The sequence below is a fragment of the Anolis carolinensis genome, unplaced genomic scaffold (assembly GCF_035594765.1).
Source record: "Anolis carolinensis isolate JA03-04 unplaced genomic scaffold, rAnoCar3.1.pri scaffold_7, whole genome shotgun sequence".
In the NCBI taxonomy this organism is placed as follows: domain Eukaryota; kingdom Metazoa; phylum Chordata; class Lepidosauria; order Squamata; family Dactyloidae; genus Anolis; species Anolis carolinensis.
Genome location: NW_026943818.1, coordinates 28,904,032 through 28,920,794, shown reverse-complemented (window position 1 = coordinate 28,920,794; position 16,763 = coordinate 28,904,032). Strand labels below are relative to the sequence as shown.

The following is a 16,763-nucleotide window of genomic DNA, read 5'->3' as shown; positions in this document are numbered from 1 at the left end:
AGATGCCCTTTGGGATCCTCATTCAACCTTACAACGGACAGGAAAAGAGCGACTATTGACACGCCAAGAGATTTCCCATTGTGTTTAATGAACAAACTGGACAAATGACCTTTGAGGGGTCGCTTCAAGGGACTATTTACATTGTGGTGAGTGAGCAGGTTGGACTAGATGCCCTTTGGGGGTCTCCAGGTCAGACCAGATGCCCTTTGGGGGTCTCCAGGTCGGACTAGATGCCCTTTGGGGGTCTCCAGGTCGGACTAGATGCACTTTGGGGGTCTCCAGGTCGGACTAGATGCCCTTTGGGGGTCTCCAGGTCAGACCAGATGCCCTTTGGGGGTCTCCAGGTCGGACTAGATGCCCTTTGGGGGTCTCCAGGTCGGACTAGATGCCCTTTGGGGGTCTCCAGGTCGGACTAGATGCCCTTTGGGGGTCTCCAGGTCAGACCAGATGCCCTTTGGGGGTCTCCAGGTCGGACTAGATGCCCTTTGGGGGTCTCCAGGTCGGACTAGATGCACTTTGGGGGTCTCCAGGTCAGACCAGATGCCCTTTGGGGGTCTCCAGGTCGGACTAGATGCCCTTTGGGGGTCTCCAGGTCGGACTAGATGCCCTTTGGGGTCTCCGGGTCAGACCAGATGCCCTTTGGGGGTCTCCAGGTCGGACTAGATGCCCTTTGGGGGTCTCCAGGTCGGACTAGATGCACTTTGGGAGCCTCGTCAACCTTACAACGGACAGAAAAAGAGCGACTATTGACACGCCAAGAGATTTCCCATTGTGTTTAATGAACAAACTGGACAAATGCCCTTTGAGGGTCTCCCCAAGGTACTATTTACATTGTATTTAATGACCAGGTCGGACTAGATGCCCTTTGGGGTCTCCGGGTCAGACCAGATGCCCTTTGGGGGTCTCCAGGTCGGACTAGATGCCCTTTGGGGGTCTCCAGGTCGGACTAGATGCCCTTTGGGAGCCTCATTCAACCTTACAACGGACAGAAAAAGAGCGACTATTGACACGCCAAGAGATTTCCCATTGTGTTTAATGAACAAACTGGACAAATGCCCTTTGAGGGTCTCCCCAAGGGACTATTTACATTGTATTTAATGACCAGGTCGGACTAGATGCCCTTTGGGGTCTCCGGGTCAGACCAGATGCCCTTTGGGGGTCTCCAGGTCGGACTAGATGCCCTTTGGGGGTCTCCAGGTCGGACTAGATGCCCTTTGGGAGCCTCATTCAACCTTACAACGGACAGAAAAAGAGCGACTATTGACACGCCAAGAGATTTCCCATTGTGTTTAATGAACAAACTGGACAAATGCCCTTTGAGGGTCTCCCCAAGGGACTATTTACATTGTATTTAATGACCAGGTCGGACTAGATGCCCTTTGGGGTCTCCGGGTCAGACCAGATGCCCTTTGGGGGTCTCCAGGTCGGACTAGATGCCCTTTGGGGGTCTCCAGGTCGGACTAGATGCCCTTTGGGAGCCTCATTCAACCTTACAACGGACAGAAAAAGAGCGACTATTGACACGCCAAGAGATTTCCCATTGTGTTTAATGAACAAACTGGACAAATGCCCTTTGAGGGTCTCCCCAAGGTACTATTTACATTGTATTTAATGACCAGGTCGGACTAGATGCCCTTTGGGGGTCTCCAGGTCAGACCAGATGCCCTTTGGGGGTCTCTGGGTCGGACTAGATGCCCTTTGGGAGCCTCATTCAATCTTACAACGGACAGAAAAAGAGCGACTATTGACACGCCAAGAGATTTCCCATTGTGTTTAATGAACAAACTGGACAAATGCCCTTTGAGGGTCTCCCCAAGGTACTATTTACATTGTATTTAATGACCAGGTCAGACTAGATGTCCTTTGGGGGTCTCCGGGTCAGACTAGATGCCCTTTGGGGGTCCCTGGGTCAGACTAGATGCCCTTTGGGGGTCTCCGGGTCAGAAGAGATGCCCTTTGGGGGTCTCCAGGAAAGACTAGATGCCCCTTGGGGGCTAGAGCTCTGTAGGATATACTATTTACATTGTGTTTAATGAGCAGGTCAGACTAGATGCCCTTTGGGGGTCCCTGGGTCAGACTAGATGCCCTTTGGGGGTCTCCGGGTCAGACTAGATGCCCTTTGGGGGCTAGAGCTCTGTAGGATATACTATTTACATTGTGTTTAATGAGCAGGTCAGACTAGATGCCCTTTGGGGGTCCCTGGGTCAGACTAGATGCCCTTTGGGGGTCTCCGGGTCAGACCAGATGCCCTTTGGGGGCTAGAGCTCTGTAGGATATACTATTTACATTGTGTTTAATGAGCAGGTCAGACTAGATGCCCTTTGGGGGTCTCCGGGTCAGACTAGATGCCCTTTGGGGGTCTCCGGGTCAGACCAGATGCCCTTTGGGGGTCTCCGGGTCAGACCAGATGCCCTTTGGGGGTCTCCGGGTCAGACCAGATGCCCTTTGGGGGCTAGAGCTCTGTAGGATATACTATTTACATTGTGTTTAATGAGCAGGTCAGACTAGATGCCCTTTGGGGGTCCCTGGGTCAGACTAGATGCCCTTTGGGGGTCTCCGGGTCAGACTAGATGCCCTTTGGGGGTCTCCGGGTCAGACCAGATGCCCTTTGGGGGTCTCCGGGTCAGACCAGATGCCCTTTGGGGGTCTCCGGGTCAGACCAGATGCCCTTTGGGGGCTAGAGCTCTGTAGGATATACTATTTACATTGTGTTTAATGAGCAGGTCAGACTAGATGCCCTTTGGGAGCCTCATTCAACCTTACAACGGACAGAAAAAGAGCGACTATTGACACGCCAAGAGATTTCCCATTGTGTTTAATGAACAAACTGGACAAATGCCCTTTGAGGGGTCGCTTCAAGGGACTATTTACATTGTGGTGAGTGAGCAGGTTGGACCAGATGCCCTTTGGGGGTCTCCGGGTCAGACCAGATGCCCTTTGGGGGTCTCCAGGTCAGACTAGATGCCCTTTGGGAGCCTCATTCAACCTTACAACGGACAGAAAAAGAGCGACTATTGACACGCCAAGAGATTTCCCATTGTGTTTCATGAACAAACTGGACAAATGCCCTTAGAGGGTCTCCCCAAGGGACTATTTACATTGTATTTAATGACCAGGTCGGACTAGATGCCCTTTGGGGGTCTCCGGGTCAGACCAGATGCCCTTTGGGGGTCCCCAGGTCAGACTAGATGCCCTTTGTGGGTCTGGGTCAGACTAGATGCCCTTTGGGGGTCTCTGGGTCAGACTAGATGCCCTTTGGGGGTCTCTGGGTCAGACTAGATGCCCTTTGGGGGTCTCTGGGTCAGACTAGATGCCCTTTGGGGGTCCCCAGGTCATACTAGATGCCCTTTGGGGGTCCCCAGGTCAGACTAGATGCCCTTTGTGGGTCTGGGTCAGACTAGATGCCATTTGGGGGTCTCTGGGTCAGACTAGATGCCCTTTGGGGGTCTCTGGGTCAGACTAGATGCCCTTTGGGGGTCCCCGGGTCATACTAGATGCCCTTTGGGGGTCCCCAGGTCATACTAGATGCCCTTTGGGGGTCCCCAGGTCAGACTAGATGCCCTTTGTGGGTCTGGGTCAGACTAGATGCCATTTGGGGGTCTCTGGGTCAGACTAGATGCCCTTTGGGGGTCTCTGGGTCAGACTAGATGCCCTTTTGGGGTCTCCGGGTCAGACCAGATGCCCTTTGGGGGTCTCCGGGTCAGACTAGATGCCCTTTGGGGGCCCCTGGGTCAGACTAGATGCCCTTTGGGGGTCTCCGGGTCAGAAGAGATGCCCTTTGGGGGTCTCCAGGAAAGACTAGATGCCCTTTGGGGGCTAGAGCTCTGTAGGATATACTATTTACATTGTGTTTAATGAGCAGGTCAGACTAGATGCCCTTTGGGGGTCCCTGGGTCAGACTAGATGCCCTTTGGGGGTCTCCGGGTCAGACTAGATGCCCTTTGGGGGTCTCCGGGTCAGACCAGATGCCCTTTGGGGGCTAGAGCTCTGTAGGATATACTATTTACATTGTGTTTAATGAGCAGGTCAGACTAGATGCCCTTTGGGAGCCTCATTCAACCTTACAACGGACAGAAAAAGAGCGACTATTGACACGCCAAGAGATTTCCCATTGTGTTTAATGAACAAACTGGACAAATGCCCTTTGAGGGTCTCCCCAAGGTACTATTTACATTGTATTTAATGACCAGGTCGGACGAGATGCCCTTTGGGGGTCCCTGGGTCAGACCAGATGCCCTTTGGGGGTCTCCGGGTCAGACCAGATGCCCTTTGGGGGTCTCCGGGTCAGACTAGATGCCCTTTGGGGTCTCCGGGTCAGACTAGATGCCCTTTGGGGTCTCCGGGTCAGACTAGATGCCCTTTGGGGTCTCCGGGTCAGACTAGATGCCCTTTGGGGTCTCCGGGTCAGACTAGATGCCCTTTGGGGTCTCCGGGTCAGACTAGATGCCCTTTGGGGGTCTCCGGGTCAGACCAGATGCCCTTTGGGGGTCCCCGGGTCAGACTAGATGCCCATTGGGGGTCCCCGGGTCAGTCTAGATGCCCTTTGGGGGTCTCCAGGAAAGACTAGATGCCCTTTGGGGGTCTCCGGGTCAGACCAGATGCCCTTTGGGGGCTAGAGCTCTGTAGGATATACTATTTACATTGTGTTTAATGAGCAGGTCAGACTAGATGCCCTTTGGGAGCCTCATTCAACCTTACAACGGACAGAAAAAGAGCGACTATTGACACGCCAAGAGATTTCCCATTGTGTTTAATGAACAAACTGGACAAATGCCCTTTGAGGGTCTCCCCAAGGTACTATTTACATTGTATTTAATGACCAGGTCGGACTAGATGCCCTTTGGGGGTCTCCGGGTCAGACCAGATGCCCTTTGGGGGTCTCCAGGTCAGACCAGATGCCCTTTGGGGGTCTCCAGGTCAGACCAGATGCCCTTTGGGGGTCTCCAGGTCAGACCAGATGCCCTTTGGGGGTCTCTGGGTCAGACTAGATGCCCTTTGGGAGCCTCATTCAATCTTACAACGGACAGAAAAAGAGCGACTATTGACACGCCAAGAGATTTCCCATTGTGTTTAATGAACAAACTGGACAAATGCCCTTTGAGGGTCTCCCCAAGGTACTATTTACATTGTATTTAATGACCAGGTCGGACTAGATGCCCTTTGGGGGTCTCCAGGTCAGACCAGATGCCCTTTGGGGGTCTCCAGGTCAGACCAGATGCCCTTTGGGGGTCTCCAGGTCAGACCAGATGCCCTTTGGGGGTCTCTGGGTCAGACTAGATGCCCTTTGGGAGCCTCATTCAATCTTACAACGGACAGAAAAAGAGCGACTATTGACACGCCAAGAGATTTCCCATTGTGTTTAATGAACAAACTGGACAAATGCCCTTTGAGGGTCTCCCCAAGGTACTATTTACATTGTATTTAATGACCAGGTCGGACGAGATGCCCTTTGGGGGTCTCCGGGTCAGACTAGATGCCCTTTGGGGGTCTCCGGGTCAGACCAGATGCCCTTTGGGGGCTAGAGCTCTGTAGGATATACTATTTACATTGTGTTTAATGAGCAGGTCAGACTAGATGCCCTTTGGGAGCCTCATTCCACCTTACAACGGACAGAAAAAGAGCGACTATTGACACGCCAAGAGATTTCCCATTGGGTTTAATGAACAAACTGGACAAATGCCCTTTGAGGGGTCGCTTCAAGGGACTATTTACATTGTAGTGAGTGAGCAGGTTGGACCAGATGCCCTTTGGGGGTCTCCGGGTCAGACCAGATGCCCTTTGGGGGTCTCCGGGTCAGACCAGATGCCCTTTGGGGGTCTCCAGGTCAGACCAGATGCCCTTTGGGGGTCTCCAGGTCAGACCAGATGCCCTTTGGGGGTCTCCGGGTCAGACCAGATGCCCTTTGGGGGTCTCCAGGTCAGACCAGATGCCCTTTGGGGGTCTCCAGGTCAGACCAGATGCCCTTTGGGGGTCTCCAGGTCAGACTAGATGCCCTTTGGGGGTCTCCAGGTCAGACCAGATGCCCTTTGGGGGTCTCCGGGTCAGACCAGATGCCCTTTGGGGGTCTCCGGGTCAGACCAGATGCCCTTTGGGGGTCTCTCCTGACCCTGGGATGCTGCAGGTTGGGCCGGAGGACCCTTGAGTGTCCCTGGAGTGAGGGCGAGCGGCTACTCACAGGCCCAGAGGTGTCCCCTGGTGGTGTTTCATGAGCAGGCGGGGTGGTGGAGGGACCCGGGCTAGTAGACGTGGACCATGCCGTAGAGGAAGGTCCAGAAGAGGATGTAGGTGAAGAGGCCGCCGATGAGGCCTCCGGTGAAGAGGGGCCGCCGGGACTTGAAGCACTTTCCCCACCGGCGCCCGGCCTTGAGCACCAGGAGCAGCGAGAGGAGCAGCGAGGCCAGGAAGTAGAAGACGAAGCCGTGCAAGGCCGTCAAGCCCAGGATCCCCGCCGTGGCCCCCGAGAGCGCCGAGACCGACGTCCGGCAGTAGTCCAGCAGCGCCGCGTTGCCCCGCACCGCCCCCTCGCTGATGAACTGCGGGCCCTCCCGACGCAGGACCGACCCCGACATGGCCCTCAAGACGGACGGACAGACTGACACACCCAGAGAGAGAGAGAGAGACGCCTGTACATAAGAGAGAGAGACAGACCGGAAGGTTACAACCATTAACGTCTTATAGACATCTATCTATATATATAAAAGAGTGATGGCATCACGGCAGCGGACAAAACAACAAAAGTAAACACCCCACAACCTCGAAAATTGACAGCACAACCCCACATCCATGCCTCTAGGTTGATACAACAAAAAGAAAAGAAAAATAAATTCCTAATTAGAGGGAGAGGAATAATTGTTTTTGTCCAATTGCTGCCAGTTAGAAGGCTAAGCTCCGCCCACTTGGTCTCCTAGCAACCCACTCAGCCCAGTGTTAATAAAATAATGATAAAAAAATAAATACAAATAATACAATAAAAAATTATGAAAAACACTAAAATAATTAATACAATAAAATACTATAACAAAATGACTAAAAATAATACAACAAAATAATAAAATATAATAAATAAAAAAGATAAGTGACAATAAAATTAATTTAAAAATAACGTCAAATAAAAATTCCACAACAACTTTTCACCGATACCACCACCACTTTGCCACAGCAACGCGTGGCCGGGCACAGCTAGTATATATATAAAAGAGTGATGGCATCAGGGCAGCAGACAAAACAACAAAACTACAGGCCCCCCAACCTCGAAATATGACAACACAACCCATCATCCACGCCTCTAGGTTGATACAACAAAAAGAAAAAAAAAATAAAGTCCTAATTAGAGAGAGAGGAATAATAGTTTTTATCCATTTGCTGCCAGTTAGAAGGCTAAGCTCCGCCCACTTGGTCTCCTAGCAACCCTCAGCCCAGTGTTAATAAAAGAATAAAAAATAGAATAAATACAAATAATACAACAAAAATAATAAAAAACACTAAAATAATTACTGTATATATATATAATATATTATATCTTAAATATATATTATATATTTATAATACATATATATTTTATGTTAGAAAAGGTAATATATATTGTATTAGAAATATATATGTATTATAAATATATATTATATTACATATTTATAATACATACATCATATATTTTATATTATAAAAGATAATATATATTGTACTATAAATATATAATATATGTATTATGAATATATATTATATTACATATTTATAATACATACATTATATATTGTATAAAAGGTAATATATATTGTACTATAAATATATAATATATGTATTATGAATATATATATTACATATTTATAATACATATTATATATTTTATATTATAAAAGGTAATATATATTGTATTATTAATATATGTATTATAAATATATATTATATTACATATTTATAATACATACATTATATATTGTATAAAAGGTAATATATATTGTACTATAAATATATAATATATGTATTATGAATATATATTATATTACATATTTATAATACATATTATATATTTTATATTATAAAAGGTAATATATATTGTATTAATATATGTATTATGAATATATATTATATTACACATTAATAATACATATTATATATTTTATATTATAAAAGATGATATATATTGTACTATATATGTATTATGAATATATATTATATTACATATTTATAATACATATTATATATTTTATATTATAAAAGGCAATATATATTGTATTATAAGTATATATGTATTATAAATATATATTGTTAGCAGACCTCGAGTTACAAATGGTCCCATTATTATTATTATTATTAATAATAATAATAATAATAATATTGAAAAAGTCAGTGTTTCAACTGTCCAAAATGCACAAGGTTGTGGGTGAACTACAACTCCCATCGTGCCTTTAAATGAGGAAATTTCCTTACCTTTTCCTATTTCCTTATTCCCGTCAAATTGATATAAAAATCACCACAGAACGGGAGACTTTACCGGAAGTCCGCATTCGCCGCCATCTTGAAACAGAAAGAAAAAAAAATGGCGGAAGCCCCGCCCACTGACGTCATCTCTCCCTCTCTCTCTGGCGACGAATGAAAATAGCTCCGCCCAGTGACGTCAGCTGAGGAACGCAAGCTGAACCCAAGCCTTGGGCGCGCCCACTTCTGAATATTGATGAAGGGGGCGTGGTCAAGGGCGTGGTTTGGAAAGGAGGCCATGCCAGGAGCGGAGGGGCCAATCAGGGAGCGGGGAATGGGGAGGGGGCGTGGCCAAAATGGGCGCGAACCTCGAGGGGCGGGGCAGGGGGCGTGGCTTCCGCCTGAGGGCTTTTGTTCAGTTCTGAGGCGAAGAAGGAAGAGGAAGGAAGCCAAGGAGGAAGCGGAAGCGGAAACGGAAGAAGAAGAAGGCTAAGGGCCATGTCGTACATTCCAGGCCAGCCGGTCACCGCTGTGGTGGTCAGTTTATATTTATATTCATATTATTTTATATTAGTATATTATATTATTATATATTACATTAGTATTATATTACATTATTATTTTTTATTATTTTATATTTATCTTATTACTATGTACTAGTATATTATTATGAGTTTGTATATTAACTATATTATATTGTTATATATTATAATTATATTATCATTATCTATATTATAATATATTATTATTATTTTATATTACTATTATAGTACATTATTATTTTTTATTATTTTATATTTATCTTATTGCTATGTACTAGTATATTATTATGAGTTTGTATATTAACTATATTATATTGTTATATATTATTATTATATTATTATATATTATTATATATTATTATTATTTTATATTGCTATTATAGTACATTATTATTTTTTATTATTTTTTATTTATCTTATTACTATGTACTAGTATATTATTATGAGTTTGTATATTAACTATATTATCATTATATATTATATTATTATATATTATTATTATTTTATATTAGTATTATAGTACATTATTATTTTCTATTATTTTATATTTATCTTATTACTATGTACTAGTATATTATTATGAGTTTGTATATTAACTATATTATATTGTTATATATTATTATTATATTATCATTATATATTATATTATAATATATTATTATTATTTTATATTACTATTATATTACATTATTATTTTTTATTATTTTATATTTATCTTATTACTATGTACTAGTATATTATTATGAGTTTGTATATTAACTATATTATATTGTTATATATTATTATTATATTATCATTATATATTATATTATTATATATTATTATTATTTTATATTAGTATTATATTACATTATTATTTTTTATTATTTTATATTTATCTTATTACTATGTACTAGTATATTATTATGAGTTTGTATATTAACTATATTATATTGTTATATATTATAATTATATTATCATTATCTATATTATAATATATTATTATTATTTTATATTACTATTATAGTACATTATTATTTTTTATTATTTTATATTTATCTTATTACTATTTTCCTGTTATATTATTATGAGTTTGTATATTAACTATATTATATTGTTAGATATTATTATTATATTATTATATATTATATTATTATATATTATTATTATTTTATATTAGTATTATATTACATTATTATTTTCTATTATTTTATATTTATCTTATTACTATGTACTAGTATATTATTATGAGTTTGTATATTAACTATATTATATTGTTATATATTATTATTATATTATCATTATATATTATATTATTATATATTATTATTTTATATTACTATTATAGTACATTATTATTTTTTATTATTTTATATTTATCTTATTACTATGTACTAGTATATTATTATGAGTTTGTATATTAACTATATTATATTGTTATATATTATTATTATATTATCATTATATATTATATATTATTATTATTTTATATTAGTATTATATTACATTATTATTTTTTATTATTTTATATTTATCTTATTACTATGTACTAGTATATTATTATGAGTTTGTATATTAACTATATTATATTGTTATATATTATTATTATATTATCATTATATATTATATTATTATATATTATTATTATTTTATATTAGTATTATAGTACATTATTATTTTTTATTATTTTATATTTATCTTATTACTATGTACTAGTATATTATTATGAGTTTGTATATTAACTATAATATATTGTTATATATTATTATTATATTATCATTATATATTATATTATTATATATTATTATTATTTTATATTACTATTATAGTACATTATTATTTTTTATTATTTTATATTTATCTTATTACTATGTACTAGTATATTATTATGAGTTTGTATATTAACTATATTATATTGTTATATATTATTATTATATTATCATTATATATTATATTATTATATATTATTATTATTTTATATTAGTATTATATTACATTATTATTTTTTATTATTTTATATTTATCTTATTACTATGTACTAGTATATTATTATGAGTTTGTATATTAACTATATTATATTGTTATATATTATTATTATATTATCATTATATATTATATATATTATTATTATTTTATATTACTATTATAGTACATTATTATTTTTTATTATTTTATATTTATCTTATTACTATATATTGGTATATTATTATGAGTTTGTATATTATATTAACTATACTATATTATTATTTCATATTATTATTATATTACATTATCATTATATATTGTATTATTATATATTAATTTATACTATTATTATATTACATTATTTTTTATTATTTTATATTTATCTTATTACTATATATTGGTATATTATTATGAGTTTGTATATTATATTAACTATACTATATTATTATTTCATACTATTATTATATTACATTATCATTATATATTGTATTATTATATATTATTTTATACTATTATTATATTACATTATTATTTTTTATTATTTTATATTTAACTTATTACTATATACTGGTATATTATTATGAGTTTGTATATTATATTAACTATACTATATTATTATTTCATACTATTATTATATTACATTATCATTATATATTGTATTATTATATATTATTTTATACTATTATTATATTACATTATTATTTTTTATTATTTTATATTTATCTTATTATTATTTTTTATTATTTTATATTTATCTTATTACTATATACTAGTATATTATTATGAGTTTGTATATTATATTAACTATACTATATGATTATTTCATACTATTATTATATTACATTATCATTATATATTGTATTATATATTATTTTATACTATTATTATATTACATTATTATTTTTTATTATTTTATATTTATCTTATTACTATATACTAGTATATTATTATGACTTTATATATTATATTAACTATTATATTAACTATATATATTTATAACATTGTATTATATTATAATATCATTATTATACATTATATTATTTTATACTATTATTAATATATATCACATTATTATTTTTAATATTTTATATTCATATTGTTATAAACTATTATATACAGTAGAGTCTCACTTATCCAACATTCTGGATTATCCAACGCATTTTTGTAGTCAATGTTTTCAATATATCTTGATATTTTGGTGCTAAATTTGTAAATACAGTAATTACAACATAACATTATTGCGTATTGAACTACATTTTCTGTCAAATTTGTTGTATAACATGAAGTTTTTGGTGCTTAATTTGTAAAATCATAACCTAATTTGATGTTTAATAGGCTTTTCCTCAATCCCTCCTTATTATCCAAGATATTCGCTTATCCATGCTTCTGCCGGCCCGTTTATGTTGGATAAGTGAGACTCTACTGTACTATTTTACATTATTATTTTTATTGTTATCTTTATATATTATTATTTTATAATATTATATTATACTATTATTTTATAATATTATATTATACTATTATTATTTTATGTTTATATCATTATACTATTAAATATTATATTAGTATTATCTTGTATTATATTATATTATGATTATATATTATAATTACAGTAGAGTCTCGCTTTTCCAACGGAAACGGGCCGGCGGAAGCTTGGATAAGCGAATATCTTGGATATGGGAATTATTTGGCTTATGGGAATTATTTGTTGGCCAGGTGGAATAGCAGTGAATAGCCTTGCAGCGTGAAAGTCTGGCCGTTTCGTAGCATTAATCAAGGAGGCGCTTTGAAGTGGTGGGTACTTCCTTAGTAGGGGAATAATTCTTGTTTGGCCAGATCGAATGGTATTGAATAGGTTTGTAGGTGAAAAGCCTGGTCGGTTTGCACATAGGGTATTGTTGCTAGGCGAGGTTGAATGGGACAGCGTAGTGTTGTGGTTTCAAAGTTTGGGGGTTTTGTATGTAGGGGAAATGTTGGTTGGCCTGGTTGAAAAGTATTGAATAGCCTTGATGGTTGTAAGCCTGGTCGGTTTTTACCTTGGTTGGTCAGTTTGAATAGTAGGAATTAATAGTGTCGGTGTGGGAGGTTTGAATGGTGGAATTATCCACCTTGATTAGTTTTTAATGGCCTTGCAGGTTGAAAGGGTGTTTGTTTACTGTCTGGAGGAATGCTTTGTTGGGAAGTGTTAGCTGGCCCCGATTGTTTCGTTTGTAGAATTCCCAATTTCCCTGCTTTCAGAGTGTTGGTGTTTATTTCCTGGTTTTAGAGATCATATTGTTTTCTATTATTATACCATAGTAAGTCTTATATATTATACTAGCTGTGCCCGGCCACGCGTTGCTGTGGCAAAGTGGTGGTGGTATTGGTTAAAAATTGTTGTGTAATTTTTATTTGACGTTATTTGCAATTTTTTATTAATTTTATTGTAAGTTATATTTTTATTTATTATATTTTATTATTTTCTTGTATTATTTTTAGTTATTTTCTGTTATTATAGTATTTTATTGTATTAATTTTTTAGTGTTTTTAATTATTTTTTATTGGGTTGCTAGGAGACCAAGTTGGAGGAGCTTAGCCTTCTAACTGGCAGCAATTGGATAAAAGCAATTATTCCTCTCTCTCTAATTAGGACTTTATTTTTCTTTTCTTTTTGTTGTATCAACCTAGAGGCGTGGATGATGGGTTGTGTTGTCAAATTTCGAGGTTGGGGGGCCTGTAGTTTTGTTGTTTTGTGGGTCGCCGTGATGCCATCACTCTTTTATATATATAGATTTATAATGTGACTAGCTGTGCCCGGCCACGCGTTGCTGTGGCAAAGTGGTGGTGGTATTGGTTAAAAGTTGTTGTGGAATTTTTATTTGACGTTATTTGCAATTTTTTATTAATTTTATTGTAAGTTATATTTTTATTTATTATATTTTATTATTTTCTTGTATTATTTTTAGTTATTTTGTTATAGTATTTTATTGTATTTTTTTAGTGTTTTTAATTATTTTAGTGTTTTTATTATTTTTTATTGTATTATTTGTATTTATTTTATTTTTTATTCTTTTATTAACACTGGGCTGATTGGGTTGCTAGGAGACCAAGTGGGCGGAGCTTAGCCTTCTAACTGGCAGCAATTGGATAAAAGCAATTATTCCTCTTTCTCATTAGGACTTTATTTTTCTTTTCTTTTTGTTGTATCAACCTAGAGCCGTGGATGATGGGTTGTGTTGTCAAATTTCGAGGTTGGGGGGCCTGTAGTTTTGTTGTTTTGTGGGTCGCTGTGATGCCATCACTCTTTTATATATATAGATTTATAATGTGATAGTAGGTGATTAGAATTGTATTATATGAGGTCAGTTGTACATAGTTGCATAAAATGTAGACTGAACTGGATTAGATGGCAGTGTAGAGTGAAGGCGATGTCATAGAGGAATATTATTCAGAATGCCAAGGTAGATAATCCAGTTTAAAGGAGATATTGGCAGATGTGCCTTGGTATTCTGGGTAATATTGTTGAGTGTAGACTGCCACATGATGGAGTTGAAATCACATAATCTGTTTTTAGTGTAATTGTGTTGTATCTTACTTGAGGCGGGGATGATTGATTGTGTTGGCAATTTTTGAGTTTGGGGGGTTTGGGGTGTTGTTGTTTTGTGAGTCACCGTGATGCCACAAGCCTTTTATATATATAGATAGATAAAACTGGGTTTGAGAGCCTGCCAAGAAGCCGCCCTTTTCTGCCCTGGCTAATGCTGGCAGTGATTTCATGAGCAGACACTTTCACAAAGAGATAAAAGAAAGACAAGGCAGCCAAACAAGGAGAGGACATTGAAAACTTGGCACAAACTGGAGCCTGAAGGTTACGTTCACATGTACAGATTTATTATCCTCGTCATCGTTTCATTACTTATTAATCGCCCTCCATCCAAGAATGCTCTAGGCTATTTACGAGATAAAATTATAATAACACTATTCGTCCATTACTATTATTGTTATTATTATACTTGTATTATATTATACTAGCTGTGCCCAGCCACGCGTTGCTGTGGTGAAGTATGGTGGTATGGGAAATAAAGTATTGAGGAATTGGTGGTAGTTAAGGTAAAGGGTCCCCTGGGCTGAGTGGGTTGCTAGGAGACCAAGTGAGTGGAGCTTAGCCTTCTAACTGGCAGCAATTGGATAAAAACAATTATTACTTTCCCTCTAATTAGGACTTTATTTTTCTTTTCTTTTTGTTGTATCAACCTAGAGGCATGGATGAGGGGTTGTGCTGTCAATTTTCAAGGTTGTGGGGTGTTTACTTTTGTTGTTTTGTCCGCTGCCGTGATGCCATCACTCTTTTATATATATAGATTATTGTATATTAGTCTTATGTTATTAATATATATTATTACTACATTTTTATTATATATAATATAATAATAATTATAATATAATATGATAACTATATACAGTAGAGTCTCACTTATCCAACACTCGCTTATCCAACATTCTGGATTATCCAACTCATTTTTTGCAGTCAATGTTTTCAATACATCGTGATATCCTGGCGCTAAATTCGTAAATACAGTAATAACTACATACAATTAATGTGTAATGAGCTACATTTTCTGTCAGATTTGTTGTATAACATGATGTTTTGGTGCTTAGTTTGTAAAATATTTTGATGTTTAATAGGCTTTTTCTTAATCTCTCCTTATTATCCAACATATTCACTTATCCAACGTTCTGCCGGCCCATTTATGTTGGATAATTGAGGCTCTACTGTACTTGTATTATATTATACTAGCTGTGCCCGGCCACGCGTTGCTGTGGCAAAGTGGTGGTGGTAGTGGTTAAAAATTGTTGTGTAATTTTTATTTGACATTATTTGCATTTTTTAATTCATTTTATTGTAAGTTATATTTTTTATTTATTATATTTTATTATTTTCTTGTATTATTTTTAGTTATTTTCTGTTATTATAGTATTTTTATTGTATCAATTTTTTAGTGTTTTTTATTATTTTTTATTGGGTTGCTAGGAGACCAAGTTGGAGGAGCTTAGCCTTCTAACTGGCAGCAATTGGATAAAAGCAATTATTCCTCTCTCTCTCTAATTAGGACTTTATTTTTCTTTTCTTTTTGTTGTATCAGTCTAGTGGCGTGGATGATGGGTTGTGTCGTCAAATTTCGAGGTTGGGGGGCCTGTAGTTTTGTTGTTTTGTGGGTCGCCGTGATGCCATCACTCTTTTATATATATAGATTATTGTATATTAGTCTTATGTTATTAATATATATTATTACTACTTTTATTATATATAATATATAATATAATAATAATTATAATATAATATGGTAACTATATACAGTAGAGTCTCACTTATCCAACACTCGCTTATCCAACGTTCTGGATTATCCAAGCCATTTTTGTAGTCAATGTTTTCAATATATCATGATATTTTGGTGCTAAATTCATAAATACAGTAATTGCTACATAGCATTACTGCGTATTGAACTACTTTTTCTTCCAAATTTGTTGTCTAACATGATGTTTTGGTGCTTCATTTGTAAAATCATAACCTAATTTGATGTTTAATAGGCTTTTCCTTAATGCCTCCTTATTATCCAACATATTCGCTTATCCAACATTCTGCCGGCCCGTTTACGTTGGATAAGTGAGACTCTACTGTAGTATGATATAATGCCTATTAACAACATAACGATAACATATAATCTATCTATATATATAAAAGAGTGATGGCATCAGGGCAGCGGACAAAACAACAAAACTACAGGCCCCCCAACCTCGAAATTTGACAACACAACCCATCATTCACGGCTCTAGGTTGATACAACAAATAGAAAAGAAAAATAAAGCCCTAATTAGAGGGAG

At 36.9% G+C, this 16,763-nt stretch overlaps 2 protein-coding genes across 4 annotated transcripts in view; one reads left to right on the top strand and one right to left on the bottom strand.

Moving 5' to 3' along the window:
• Positions 1-4,100: 4,100 nt before the first annotated feature.
• On the bottom strand, positions 4,101-8,587 carry emc6 (ER membrane protein complex subunit 6). The gene is made up of 2 exons (XM_062959613.1): positions 8,428-8,587; positions 4,101-6,623 (listed from the first exon to the last, which is right to left on the bottom strand). The coding sequence occupies exon 2, from the start codon at positions 6,567-6,569 to the stop codon at positions 6,237-6,239; it is 333 nt and encodes a 110-aa protein (XP_062815683.1). The 5' UTR covers positions 6,570-6,623; positions 8,428-8,587; the 3' UTR covers positions 4,101-6,236.
• A 203-nt stretch (positions 8,588-8,790) lies between these two features.
• LOC100560102 (tax1-binding protein 3) overlaps positions 8,791-16,763 on the top strand; it is a 121,556-nt gene continuing 113,583 nt past the window's right edge. For 2 of the 3 annotated variants that reach the window (XM_062959601.1, XM_062959606.1), the window contains exon 1: positions 8,796-8,952. In XM_062959601.1, coding sequence (XP_062815671.1) covers positions 8,914-8,952 — 39 coding nt within the window. In that variant the 5' untranslated portion in view covers positions 8,796-8,913. Of the gene's footprint in view, positions 8,953-16,763 lie in introns of all 3 variants that reach the window. The other variant, XM_062959605.1, reaches the window with a different exon arrangement.

Bases quoted from the DNA above. Each gene is read 5' to 3' on its own strand.
- emc6 (XM_062959613.1), bottom strand. From the start codon at position 6,569: ATGTCGGGGTCGGTCCTGCGTCGGGAGGGCCCGCAGTTCATCAGCGAG.